The sequence below is a fragment of the Penicillium riverlandense genome, assembly GCF_028828495.1.
Source record: "Penicillium riverlandense strain IBT 135883 chromosome Unknown utg000006l_segment0_segment0, whole genome shotgun sequence".
Lineage (NCBI taxonomy): Eukaryota > Fungi > Ascomycota > Eurotiomycetes > Eurotiales > Aspergillaceae > Penicillium > Penicillium riverlandense.
This window is the reverse complement of record NW_026643197.1, coordinates 1,291,528-1,304,244: the sequence shown is the minus strand read 5'-3', so window position 1 is coordinate 1,304,244 and position 12,717 is coordinate 1,291,528. Positions and strand designations below refer to the sequence as shown.

Below are 12,717 nucleotides of genomic sequence, written 5' to 3'. Positions count from 1 at the left end.
CCTTCACCGCCCGATTCTCCTCCCTGCGGCCAAAAATATCGAGAATCCACTTCGTTCCCTTTTCCTCTGGCGCGCCGTGTACTTTCCCATCTCACCCCGTCCCCCCACAATGCCTCCCCGGTTACGCATCTCGCCGTCGCTGCGTCGACAGGCTCTTCAATGCCAGCACAATAAGCTCCAGCTCGCCCGGTGCGCCAGCAGTGCCGCGGCCACCACACCGGTCACCCCGGCCGCGCCCATTGAACAAATGACCCATTCGCCAGCCCCAATCTCCCGATTCCCTCCTACCCAGCCGCCCTCGCATCGCAACCCAGAGTACCGCCGGTCACAGCTCCTCCGGCAATACACATCATTGCTGCGCACCTCCCCTCTCATGGTGCTGTTCCAGCACAACAACCTCAAGTCCATGGAATGGGCATCTATCCGCCGCGAACTCACCATTGCCCTACAGAAAGTGGACGAGAAGATCGCATCGGAGGGCCGGACCTCGGCGCCCCTGGCACCACACATCAAGCTGCAAACCGTGCAGACCAGCATCTTCGAAGTGGCCCTGCGCATTGTGGAGTATTTCCGGCCGAGCGCAGCCTCTCTGGGAATGGGACAGCCTCCTAGCGCTGTTAACCCGGCGACCCAAACATCCGCCGAAATCCCTGCCCTCTCTGGCTCGAAAGATGACCCAGCCCTGACGCACGACCTGTCTCGCACCGCCCATGCCGCGATCAAGCACATGAAGGGCAAACACGAACTGTCGACCATTCTTGTTGGTCCTATCGCTGTTCTTTCGATCCCCACCGTCTCGCCGGAACACATGAAAGCGGCATTGTCGATCCTCGTGCCCAAGGACTCGGGGTTCCCTGCTCCCACCAGAAAGGCAAACCCGGCCTACCACGAACCCATCGTGCAGAACGGTCTTCAGAAGCTCAACTTGTTGGCTGCGCGCGTGGATGGCAAGGTCTTTGATCTCGATGAGACGAAGTGGATCGGTAGCATTGAGGGCGGCATGGATGGTCTCCGCTCACAGCTGATCATGGCCTTGCAGAGCATGGGATCCAGCGTTACAAGTACGTTGGAAGGTGCTGGAAAGAGTCTCTACGTTACCATGGAGAGCCGGAGGAGCGTGCTTGAGGACGAGCAGAAGGGTCCAGAGGAAGGCGAGAAGAAGAGTGATTGAAGCCTGTACGGTTCATCTTTGTATAATATCTGTTTCTCTTATTTGCATCTGGTGCCAAGAAATGTCTATACCAAAAGAACCCATTTGAGATCACCGACTATATCCTAAATATCTTCCAATTCCAGGCAATCGTCCCATGGGTATATCTCTACTGGTGGTGCTGCTGCTTGCCCTGCTGCTGCTGTCTCAACCGCAGCTTAGCATTCATACCAACGATGGCGCGCACAAGATCCCAGTCTCCGTCCAGGCCGCACCAATCCGTAACCAGAATGCCCGTCGAGCAATCACGGTCCTTCTCGTCGTGGCGACTGCAAATGTAATTCGTGATGGCCGGGTTGAGCTTCGCAGCAATCTTCTCCGGCCAAGTATCGGTCTTCCAGAAGTTGCTCGCGCTGAGGAAGTTGACATAGAAGGGGTGCGCCTTGGTCGCGCCAGGGCCCTGCAGGACACCGAAGGGGTAGCAGCAGGCGCTGGCTCGGTCGATCTGCGCATTGACGAACTTGATCTTCTTGTCAATGTTCTGGGTGTCAGACACCTCGTAGAAGTCCTGGATGCAGAGCTGGCCGCTGGGAGTCATGGCGTGGGGGGTGTTGTCGGCCCAGCCGCCAGCATCAATACCCCATCCGTGGCCATCGTTCTCGCTCTTCAGCTTGTCCTGCAGACCAAAGCGACGAATCAACACGATCTTGCCGCGGGCCTCGCCCAGGGTCGGGATCTTGGGATTCGTGTACCACCGGCTATCCGGGCGGGCGTAGTGGTCGTGCAGGATGCGGCACAGCTGCTGGTCGGTAGCCTTGCCCTGGCCCTCACGCTTGACGGAGATGAGCAGCGTCTCGGACGGGTTGCGCTCCAAGAACCCGTTGACTTCCTTCATCAGGTCGCGGAAGTACTTGTTGCCCGTCAGCGAGATGGGAAACACGCTGTGCACGAGGATCAGGCCGTCCTTGGATGGGTCCTCGGGGGCCTCGGGCTGCACGCGGATGTCAAAGAAGCGCACGCCGTTCTCTAGCTGCTCGCGCGGGCTGACGGCCTGGCAGCGCACCGAGGGCGGCGCCGTGTGGCAGGTGGGCGAGTTGTGGGTGCCGGGGATGGAGAGGGCCGACAGAAGGGTATCGTCGCGCAGCTCGTGCATCCATGCGTTCATGTTGGCTGAGGAGAAGACCGCCAGCAGGGAGGCGGGCTTCGCGTACACGCCCGTGAAGCGGTGCTTGGGGTTCTCGGCCATGGCCTTCATGGTGGCCGACTCCTTGGTCGGCACGGGCGTCTGGATCTGGTACTTCTGGCCATCGGCCTCGAAGGTCAGACGCATGCGCTCCTTGTCGGAGTCGATGAAGGCGCGCAGCTCGGTCTTCTTGGTGCTAAAGGGCTCGATGTGCACGTCGACCTCCTTCTCCGCGAAGGGCTTGGCGTCGCCTGGGATGGCGGTGGCCGTGGGATTGCTGGTGGTGTTGGTCACCAGGCGGGTGAAGTTTTTGGCCAGCGAGGAGATCTCATCGCTGTTTTGCTGCGGAGCCTTGAAGCGCTGGACGCGCTTCAGGGTGATCGGGGTGTTGGAGTTGTTGCGAATGGAGAGGGTCTCAGCTACCATGGTGAGGACGGGGGTGGTTCCGGGGTTCAGTCAGGTCAATGGTCAATTCAATTCACTTGGAAAGAGGAAATAGGTACACGGAAGGAGGAGCTCAGCTGTGGATTCTCTCGTTCTCCTTTACCCCTCCGTGATCCGATCTGCAGGCCGATCTCCACACATCGGGTTCTTGGCTAGCATCATAGATCTACATCTGAGCCCTAACTCCGGGATGTACATCGGATACATCCAGTACATTTCGAACACAGCGAGTATTCCGTCTACTCCAGCCACGCCTCCAATGCCTTCTCCAGCGCCTCACTCAGCCACTTCTCCTGCACTGACGCATTCACATCGAACCCATGCCCACCTGGGCGCATACACAAAACCACCTTATCCCCGCCGGGACGCCCCTTCAAAGCCACTTTAGCCCTGGCCGCAAATCGCTCACTCACCGCAGGCATGACATCATCGTCATCTCTGCCGTGAAGAATTACCAGACCACCTCGCGGCAATCGTGCATCGGGCTGATCAAGCCGTGGGAGCTGGAAAAGCCGATCCCGATGCGGTGATGATTCCGAGTCACGGATGTAGAACCCACGAGCTCGTCGATGCTGGGACAGTGCAGATGACAGATCCACCCGTTTACACTCCAGATCAGAGGACTCGCAGGCTCCCGGCTGGAGAGTCGCGATATATTCGTCAATGAATGACTCCGGCACTTCGCGATCCATGGCACTCCGTGTTGGAGGGTAGATGGTCGGCTCGTCATGGGCGAGCTGGGGATACTGCGCTGTGCCAGCGCGGAGCTGATCGGGGTAGGTGAGGGTGAGGTAGATGCTGAGCAGGCCGCCTGCCGAGTCACCCGCTGCAATGACCCGCTCGAGGTCGAGCTCAATGGGAGTTAACTGAGAGGCCAATTCCTCCTTCAGACTGTTCGAATGTAGCCATGACCAGAAGTCGTCGACATCCTCTAAGATTTGAAGACCCGTCGCCTCGGGGAGGAACCGGTAGTTGGCCGATGCGATGATGGCGCCGTGTGTCTGCGCGAGCTCTAGTAGCCACAATGGGAACCAGTCGGCGTAGAGGGAATCGCCTCGAGACTGGTAATTACTTTTTAGCTTTGTATGCCTCTCTTATCGACTCAGCACTCACCAAGCCTCCGCCGTGGAAGCGGGCAATCACCGGGCGTGGTCCATTGGCCGGTAACATTGCGGGGATGATCAGGTCGGCGCGAATATTGTGACCATCTACTTGTTTGTAGGAGGCCTGGAAGATATTGAAGCTGGCGAACTTGTCGCCGAAGCTTAAGCCTGGCTTGAGTGACATTTTGCGAGGATCTCTTCTGGTTCAACAATAGTTGGTCTATAAATTAGCCCCCGTTGAGAGATGGGGAGATCCGCAATTATTATAGCTCGTACTGTGTCTGGAATGGTTCGTGGTTCGTATGCAAATTGACTGGTTTGGCAAATTGGCAAACCACATATCCTCGTTTCGATTGGTCGTTTGTTGCATCATAAGCACTAAGAGACCGATTTGACTTGTTTAGCAATTTGACAAACAGAAGTTCTGGACCTTCCATTGGTGGTCCTATGTAGTATTCAGAGTTTGTTTCTTTTGCTACAATGAGTCAGGGTTCGTTGATACTGTGCCAATTCTAATTAATGCCTCTTTGATACTTGTCGCCTATTAGCAGGGGCCCATAGACAACCTTAGTTACGAGGTGTATTTGCGCGCATGTTAGTTCGGACGGCGTGATTCGTCGTATTCACCAAAAAAAAAAAAAAAAAAAAAAAAAAAAGGCCATATAAGAGAGAGAGAGGATTTGGTACTAATTACGTGGGAGTGGATTATGGCGAAATAATAAACATAAAAAAAAATCCGGTTGGGCGGAGTCGAACCGCCGACTTTCAGATACCATGTTTCAATTACAGTCTGACGCTCTAAACCAACTGAACTACAACCGGTTTCCTTGACGACAATCGAGACTCGATTGAAATGAGAATAGACTGTCAGACAGACAGATCAATTTTTTTCATGTCAATTATGTACTGCTGGTGCTGAGAACCTCAAATACCACTCGGCATCAGCAACTTCAATAACCTAGCCGGCATATGTGAGAGCTTCAAGCACTCGATTCCTATTACACATGGGAAAGAAGAGAAATGGTTTTTTTTTTTTTTTTTTTTTTTTTTGGGAAATTTCCAGTACTTAACAAGTCAGTCTGCTCGCTCTTGAGTAAGGACTTGGATGGTGGTCAGTATATATAAAGAAGAGGGATGCGCCACGTGGTGAATGTATTAACAACGGTGGGTATGCATATTATGATTTAAATCATAATCATAGAATGGGATGAGATCTTTGAAAGCAATTGACACAGACGACTAGTGAGTCTAGAAATATATATCCAAGTCACCAAATACTGGGTAGCACTTGTTTTTATGGCCAACGACACTCCGGCATCCATTACAGACAGACATACGAAAAAAAAGAAAACCCCAATTCTCTCTTGCATTAACATCTAGTTAAACAGAAAAAAAAAAATTTAACAAAAAAAATTCCGGTTGGGCGGAGTTGAACCGCCGACTTTCAGATATTATGTTTCCATTACAGTCTGACGCTCTAAACCAACTGAACTACAACCGGTTGTTGTTGCATTCTTCACCGCCATGAACTACTATCTCCCGGCCTGCCCGCCCTGACCTTACCCCGGCGCCAGGCGTCACTCCAAGCTAGCTACATGCCACTCATCAACCCACCCTCGGGCTCGCACCATGGCGTCCCTCTTCTTCTCCACCCCGGTCGATATCGACGTTGTTCTTGAAGATCTCGATGAGCGCCAATCCGTCGATGTCAAGCTCGACAAGGACCGCCGCGAGCGCGTCCCGCTGTACATGGACGGCGAGTCCGTTAAGGGCATTGTGACCATCAGACCCAAGGATGGCAAACGATTGGAGCACACTGGCATCAAGGTGCAGTTCATCGGCACGATCGGTATCTCCCATCATCACCTGCAAGTATATTCTGGGAAACTAATTGATCTAATTCCTGCAGAGATGTTCTACGACCGCGGCAACCACTACGAATTCCTCTCGCTCGTCCAAGAGCTCGCTGCGCCCGGCGAACTCCTCCACCCGCAAAACTTCCCCTTCAACTTCAAGAACGTCGAGAAGCAGTACGAGTCCTACAATGGCATCAATGTCAAGCTGCGCTACTTCGTGCGGGTGACCGTGTCCCGGCGCATGCAGGACGTCATCCGCGAGAAGGACCTGTGGGTGTATTCGTATCGCATGCCGCCCGAGACCAACAGTCCGATCAAGATGGATGTCGGCATCGAGGATTGTCTGCACATTGAGTTTGAATACTCCAAGTCCAAGTACCATCTCAAGGACGTCATCGTCGGCCGCATCTATTTCCTGCTCGTACGTCTGAAGATCAAGCATATGGAGCTGTCCATTATCCGACGCGAGACCACGGGGTCGCCACCGAATCAATATAATGAGAGTGAGACTTTGGTGCGCTTTGAGGTACGTGAATTGGGACTTGTTTGTCTATTGTTGCTGGCAGTGCTGATACGGATATCTGCAGATTATGGACGGGTCGCCTTCACGAGGTGGGTGTCAAACTAACATCCTTAAGTAGTTCTTCCGAATTATCGGGGCTGACCATTTGCAGGCGAAACCATTCCCATCCGCCTGTTCCTCGGTGGGTTCGACCTGACGCCGACCTTCCGCGATGTGAACAAGAAGTACTCAACGAGATACTACCTTAGCCTGGTGCTGATTGACGAAGGTACGACAACGCCTTATTCACACCATTCTCATGTGACGATGACTGACATGACTCCCCTTCTACAGATGCTCGCCGATATTTCAAACAATCCGAAATCGCGCTCTACCGCCAAGCGCCCGAGATTGCCGCCACCCCCCAGATCGCCCAGCAGCAACAAATCCAACAACAAATTCTGCTCGAGCAAGCGCAGCAGCAGCAGGCTCTGCCTCCGGGCTCTGCCACTGCAGGGCCGGGCAGAGAACCATCAGCCCCAGTTGCTACGCCGCAGCCGGGTGCACACCAGACTGTCTCCGCGCCGGCGGCATAGTTTGCCCAGTGCAGTGCATGGATATACACTAGACATTCATCGCCTTGGAATTGGCTTGCTCTGTTCAATACCTATCAACCTCCCCTGCCTTGAAATAAGGCCCCTCCCCTTCTTGTCACGGTCATGTCATGATATCACTCTGTAGTCTACCAACCTACTGTCCTTGTTTTGTGTTTACTCGCGCGTCGAAATAGCTCGTTCACTCTTGCCAATACTTTTTCCTTCATCATTGAAACAATTCTTCATTGCCAGTTGCACACATAAAGAGAGATGTTTATATTCAAAAGTAGAGAAGGGACTGAAAGAGAAAATCCAACTCCGGGCTATCTATCGTTGAAACAATGAAACCAGCTCCAGCTTGCTTGCCCGTCCCTACACATCCTTGTCCTCGACTAGGCCAAGTTCCTGCAACACCTTCGCCAAAGCTTGAAGAACCTGCCCATCATCACGCTCCTTGCCAGCGACCTGCACAGCTCCGACGACAAGTGGATACAGCCATTCAAGGTGTCGACGGGAATGCTGCGCAGAAGTAGAAGACTTCGTATTGGCACTTGACGCTACCACCGAGACGGTCTGGATGGCAGGCGGGTCCGGGATAGCAGACGGCTCACTTTTTAACTGGACCATATGCAGTAAAAGATGCAAGAGGGCCTTGCGCGCTGGCGTGGGCTGCGGCATTAGACCGCGGAGCGGCTGGTCTGCGATGTAGGATTTGAGCGAGACGGCGCAGCGGAGGAGGAGGTAAGGCGAGATGGAGCGGGCGAGGAGAGTGTGCGGGGACGGTTCATTGGGGTTCTTGTCACGGGCGCTGGAGGCGAGTTCGAAGAGGGTATCAATGAGGACGTAGGCGATTTTCGGGCGCAGCGTTGGAGGCGGATCGAAGGTGCGCCCTGGACGGATGGTATAGAAGTCCTGTAGAGGCGCTTCCTCGATCCGGGCGGCGGGGAGATCGAAGCGTTGCGGGGCGTAGATGAAGGAGGAGTGGAAGAGTGCGCAGGCAAAGTCGCGGCGGATCGAGTCTGGGATGGCGGGGGCGCCTAGGAATGGGAGGATGAGTGTCTTCAGCCGAGTGAAGGCGGAGATGTCGAAGGACTCATCGGCCAGAATGCGCGTGTTGGACAGTTGCTGCGCCTGGAAGCCGCGGGCTGACACGATGCCATGGGTGATATCGACGACACACTGCCAGAACCGGGATGTCTCGTGTTGATTGGCTTCGGTGTACTGCTTTTCCACGTAGGGGACTGCCACCTGCAGGACATTCAAAGATGTGGTTGTGGCCTTTTGCCAGAGGAAGGGTTCGCGGTCCTTTCCTTGCCACATGTACTTCTGCATGATCGGGGCACTGAGGCGTTCGAGAGCCGTTGCAAGCGCGCCATTGGAGAAGATGTCCTTCTTGATGCCAAACTCGGTGATGTACCAGCTGATGAGATCAATGGCGTTTTTGGAGAATGCCACAAACGCCGGCCTTCTGCTGTCTGCACCAACGCTCCATTTCGATAGCGCCGAATCGGACAAATCGGCCAGACACAACAAGATTGCTGGCTGTGAGTCGTGTTTTTCTCGACAGAGAGTTTTGATGCATTCCATCACCAGCCCTTGCACGGCCGAGGGGCGATCCACGTCTGGAGAGTAGCGTGGGCAAACAGAGTTCCAGATGAGCAGACGCAGATGCTGAAGCACCTTCTCGATGTGCTCCGCATCTAGATGGAATTTGTAAAGACGGTAGATTTGCTGGAAAGTACGCAAATAGGCCATTGCGGCATCTTGGTTGGGTTGGTCGAGCTCCAGCATGGCCTGGTCTTCGGCTGGGTGGCCATCCGCCCAAAGGTGCCACGCACATCGAAGTGCATCTTTACTGATCGAATCCTGTGCCCTGAGAAGAATTTCCGAGAGACTGGAGAACGTTGCTTCGCTGAATTCTAGCAGATGCAGACCGACCAACGCCTGGAGGTATTTCAGAAGCCGGTTCCAGGAATGATCGAACTTCTCATCGCGAACGATCGCTTCAAAGAAATTCGTCATCAGACTCGAAACCCCCTTGATCATCACGACACTCGTTTCCACCCACGACTTGAGGTCCTCGCCTTTCAGGCCATCTTGTCTGTTCTTGAACTGGAACAGCGCAGTCTCGATTTCCTCGACCATCCGGAAAAGCACTCGGTTGAGACACAGACGCCACGCCTTCGGGGAAAGCTGCTGTCCATAAGCATCGAAGATCCTTAATAATGTATGAATCGCGCTATTTCGGATCTCTGGCCTGCTATCTGTCGTGATATCAACGATCCGCAGCAACAACAGCAGCCAGAGTGAATTCCGTGAAACGGAAGGATCCTCGCCCCCTGCCAAATTGGCTAGCTCTTCTTCACTGACCGAGGCATCAACATGGCTCTCGATGGAGAATCGCTCGATTTGCCCTTGGAGAAAATCAGATACATTCCAGAAGAAAGAGGTAGTTGTGAGAGAGATGTTGAAATCTTGGGTTTGGGAGGCGAAACTAGAGAAGGAGTTCACGAGACTGAGGAGACAAGGCGCTGGAAGTAGAGAAAGGAAGTCAGAGGCGACCAGCTGTAGTGATTTATAGGCAGCTCGGACCAGACGAGGGCCGGCCGGAAGAGCAGATGCTCTGCGTGCCGTGGCTGGAGTTGATTGATCAGTCTCTGGATCACCGTGGAAGACACCAGAGATCAGATCGAAGATAAGACCCCAACCGTCCACCAGGGTCTCTGCATATTGTTCCAGGATACTCCCCAGAACTTCCAGGCTATGTTCGTGGATCTCGATGACGGTGATTGGAAGAGACTTGGCCGAAGACGAATGTGATGTATAAAGCGAGGCAATCTGGTCTTTGAGCGTCTGCAAGTTTCTCATTTGAATCTTGTTCTGGACCGTCGGGTCCGCTCCATCTCCTGGTTTCATGGTCAAGAACACGAGCGAGTTCAAGATCCCACTGGCCTGCAGGCGGAGGTTGGGGCTAATCTCTGTATTTGGCGAGATGGAAATGAGGCTTTGAGTCAAAATTTGCCAGGCTGCACTATCCTCTTCGTCGAGCGAGGATAGTCTTTCAAGATTTGCTTTGGCTAGCTCATTTCCTTTTTCCAGAACGAACTTTAGCTCCTCATCTTGCATCCTTGATCTGCCTACGGTGTGTGATACACGTCGGGCGGTTTGATGCAAGCGACCAGCTTTTCGAGAGGATTGAGGCGACCCGGGAGCGTCCGACGCCTTCCTTGCCGGCTCTTGCGGTTCGTCTTGTTCAGTGAATGCAGAGAGTTTCAACAGGGCAAGCAAAATCTCCCTGAAGGAGGAACTAGGATAGTCGCTGGTGCTCTCGAACATCTTTGTTGATGCTGCCTGAACTGCAATGACCTCTGCCCCGAGATTAGCAGTGGGCACATCATTTCCCGGAACTGGGGCAGATTCCCCAGAGCCGCTGGCCGATTTGACCATTGCACTCGTGGACATGCCAATTACTAGTCCACTATACTGTAATGTCTCGAGGAGGATTGACCAGGCCGGCTGGTCTAGAGTTGGACCCAAAGCGATCCCCAGGTTGAGTAAAGCCCGAAGGCAAAGAAGGTTCCTTGTACTCAAGGTCACCGAAGGACCTTCCACAGATGAAGCTCCCAGAGAATCTGCTGGTGTCGAGTTGGTGTGCGACAGATCTGAACTCTTTCGTCTCCTCTGAGGGCTATCGCTTTGCTGCGAGCCAGAAGGAGTGGGAGTCCCAGGAGCTTGTGACTTTGGGCCACCGACACTCGCAGGCATGGCCGCCTTCCCAAGGGTTGTTAGAAAAGCGTCCCGGGGCACAGACAATCTGAGCAGACCGGCGACATGCGCCAGCTTCTGGAAAGCGCGTACGAGGTTATGGTAATACTCATCGTCCAGTGACGCATGTAAGAATGTCGAGCAAGCCGCGAGCACCGCAGGCCAGCAATGATCAATTATTGAGGCGCAAGTCTTGATGGCAGAATATTGAGTGTGCGACTGCAAATCCAGAGGATTGACTGGGACAGGGGGTTTCTTTGACCGTGCGTTGGACTGCACTCTCCAAGAGTCAGCCCTGGAAAGCTCCTGGGATGGTCTGGCAGAATCGGGTCCTTGGTCAGGAGTCAGGAATCGGTTTTTGCGCTTTTGCTTTGAATCCGGAACCGTCAGGGGCAGTATAAACCTGGCGAGGCCTTCCGCAAAAGTGCTGATACAGTTTAGGACAAGGCCATAGATATATGTGTCCGGAGGCAGCGGTGGTTCCGTTTTGTCGAGAAGTTCTATATATGCAGTGCGAGGCACACTCCATTGGGTGCTGATACCGGACACGCTTGTCTCGGTCGCTGGCGCTGTTGTCCCGATGACACCGGTAACACCACCTGTCTCAAGGGTAATCTGGTCCTCGGTGGCTGATCTTGAATGGTCGGCACGTGTGGGAACCGTTGACTGATTGCTGACACCGATCAAGGAGGGTTTCTCGGAAGCCAGCTTAACAAGCGAAGCCATGTGATCACGAAGGATATTCTTTCGGCCGTCGACTCCATCGTACAACGAGTAAATTTGTCGCACAACTCCTGGCTCTGCGTACAGTCCCCGGAAGACTTCCATGCACAGCACTCGTTTCCAGGGATTGGTCCCATCGGGCTCGAGGAGATGTATCATCAGGCCCAGCACCATCTCGCACTCCGCTGTCAAAAGAGACATGTGGCGCTTGAGGAGCACAAGGAGAATCCGGGCGACTCGAATAGTCTGAGCAAAGGGATGTCTCTCGGACAGGTATCGGACCGCCAGTGGAATAAACCGAACACGCAGTACTTGTGACAGCTCAGGGTGTCCGACAAACAGGCGTCCGCTATTGGTGACAATGCTCTCAATTAACTCGAGTACAAAAGCTGGCGACAAGCTTTTGATGCGCAGAAACCGTAATTGGTCGCCGTCGATAAGGCGACACAGATCGTCTAGAACCTGTAGAGCATCAAACGCAAACTGTGCCACCTCGATCGAGTTGCCGTTGACCTTGACGGTTGTGGTGGTTTTGGAATCATCGGAAGCATTGTCTTCGGTTGAAACTCGTTCGAATACTGACACCACCAGCTGCTGGAGCGTGGCCGCCGCGGTGCTGGAGACTGAAAGGGGTTTGCTGGCTTGTAAGGTCGCACATATTTCCAATGTGCTGGCGAGAAGCTCCCCACTGAGGTCACTGGAGTAAAACTGCAAGATTGACGGCAAGGATTGTAGAATCTTCAACTGGATGTCGAGGCCTAAGTCGGCGTCAGAAGCTATCACAGAGCTCGGCTACATTCAGGCACACTTACTTAGGTTCGTCGTATCCTTGAGCCCTTCAAGGACATCTTTTAAACGAGCCGACGGCAACGATCGAGACGCGATGAGTCGCTGCAGACAGATGACGCCGATTCCCGCAAGTTTCGCATGGCGCGTATGGCAGGCAATGATGAACGGGTCGACGAAGGTTGGCCGGCGAGCCAGATCTAGCTGCTTGTTAGCTGTCGAATAAGTTGAGAACAGACATGGATGCACAAACCTGCGGATATTTGAGCCTCCGAAGTGGAAGGCAGTGCCTTTAGCTCATTGAGCGACTGCTCGGCAGCCTGGGTTCCTCGGGGGTTAGTATGCAGTCCATTGTGGCGGGCAGGGGATAACCCACATTTCGCAGGTCGGCATTCTTTCTTCTGGACTCCTGGACGAGGTTCGCCAGCTCCGTCTGCAAGAATTGGGAGGACATGGCCACTGCATGCTGGAGAGTCTCCGTGTCCATCAACAACAAATGATCCAGTGGCTTCTCGATAAGCGTTGCACTTATCACACGTGACTCGGGTGACTAATGGATCTCAGCCCCTCCTCTCATGCTTTCTTTCTTCCTTCCTTCTTGCTACTCGA

At 53.8% G+C, this 12,717-nt stretch overlaps 5 protein-coding genes across 5 annotated transcripts; 2 read left to right on the top strand and 3 right to left on the bottom strand.

Annotated features, from left to right (window-relative positions):
• Window positions 1-109: 109 nt before the first annotated feature.
• Window positions 110-1,171, top strand: N7474_006772 (mitochondrial 54S ribosomal protein uL10m; the record flags this gene model as incomplete). Its single annotated transcript, XM_057198182.1, has 1 exon — window positions 110-1,171. One exon carries the CDS (start codon window positions 110-112, stop codon window positions 1,169-1,171), a length of 1,062 nt encoding a protein of 353 aa, XP_057051622.1.
• Window positions 1,172-1,319: 148 nt separating this feature from the next.
• On the bottom strand, window positions 1,320-2,759 carry N7474_006771 (phosphatidylinositol-specific phospholipase C; the record flags this gene model as incomplete). The annotated part of the gene is made up of 1 exon (XM_057198181.1): window positions 1,320-2,759. One exon carries the CDS (start codon window positions 2,757-2,759, stop codon window positions 1,320-1,322), a length of 1,440 nt encoding a protein of 479 aa, XP_057051621.1.
• Window positions 2,760-3,016: 257 nt separating this feature from the next.
• N7474_006770 (uncharacterized protein) lies at window positions 3,017-4,064 on the bottom strand (the record flags this gene model as incomplete). Its single annotated transcript, XM_057198180.1, has 2 exons — window positions 3,017-3,838; window positions 3,891-4,064. The coding sequence occupies 2 exons, from the start codon at window positions 4,062-4,064 to the stop codon at window positions 3,017-3,019; spliced, it is 996 nt and encodes a 331-aa protein (XP_057051620.1).
• Window positions 4,065-5,509: 1,445 nt separating this feature from the next.
• On the top strand, window positions 5,510-6,834 carry N7474_006769 (vacuolar protein sorting-associated protein 26; the record flags this gene model as incomplete). Its single annotated transcript, XM_057198179.1, has 5 exons — window positions 5,510-5,729; window positions 5,790-6,262; window positions 6,324-6,348; window positions 6,411-6,527; window positions 6,593-6,834. The coding sequence occupies 5 exons, from the start codon at window positions 5,510-5,512 to the stop codon at window positions 6,832-6,834; spliced, it is 1,077 nt and encodes a 358-aa protein (XP_057051619.1).
• A 372-nt stretch (window positions 6,835-7,206) lies between these two features.
• Window positions 7,207-12,562, bottom strand: N7474_006768 (uncharacterized protein; the record flags this gene model as incomplete). Its single annotated transcript, XM_057198178.1, has 4 exons — window positions 7,207-12,080; window positions 12,135-12,308; window positions 12,362-12,428; window positions 12,485-12,562. The coding sequence occupies 4 exons, from the start codon at window positions 12,560-12,562 to the stop codon at window positions 7,207-7,209; spliced, it is 5,193 nt and encodes a 1,730-aa protein (XP_057051618.1).
• Between the last annotated feature and the right edge of the window lie 155 nt (window positions 12,563-12,717).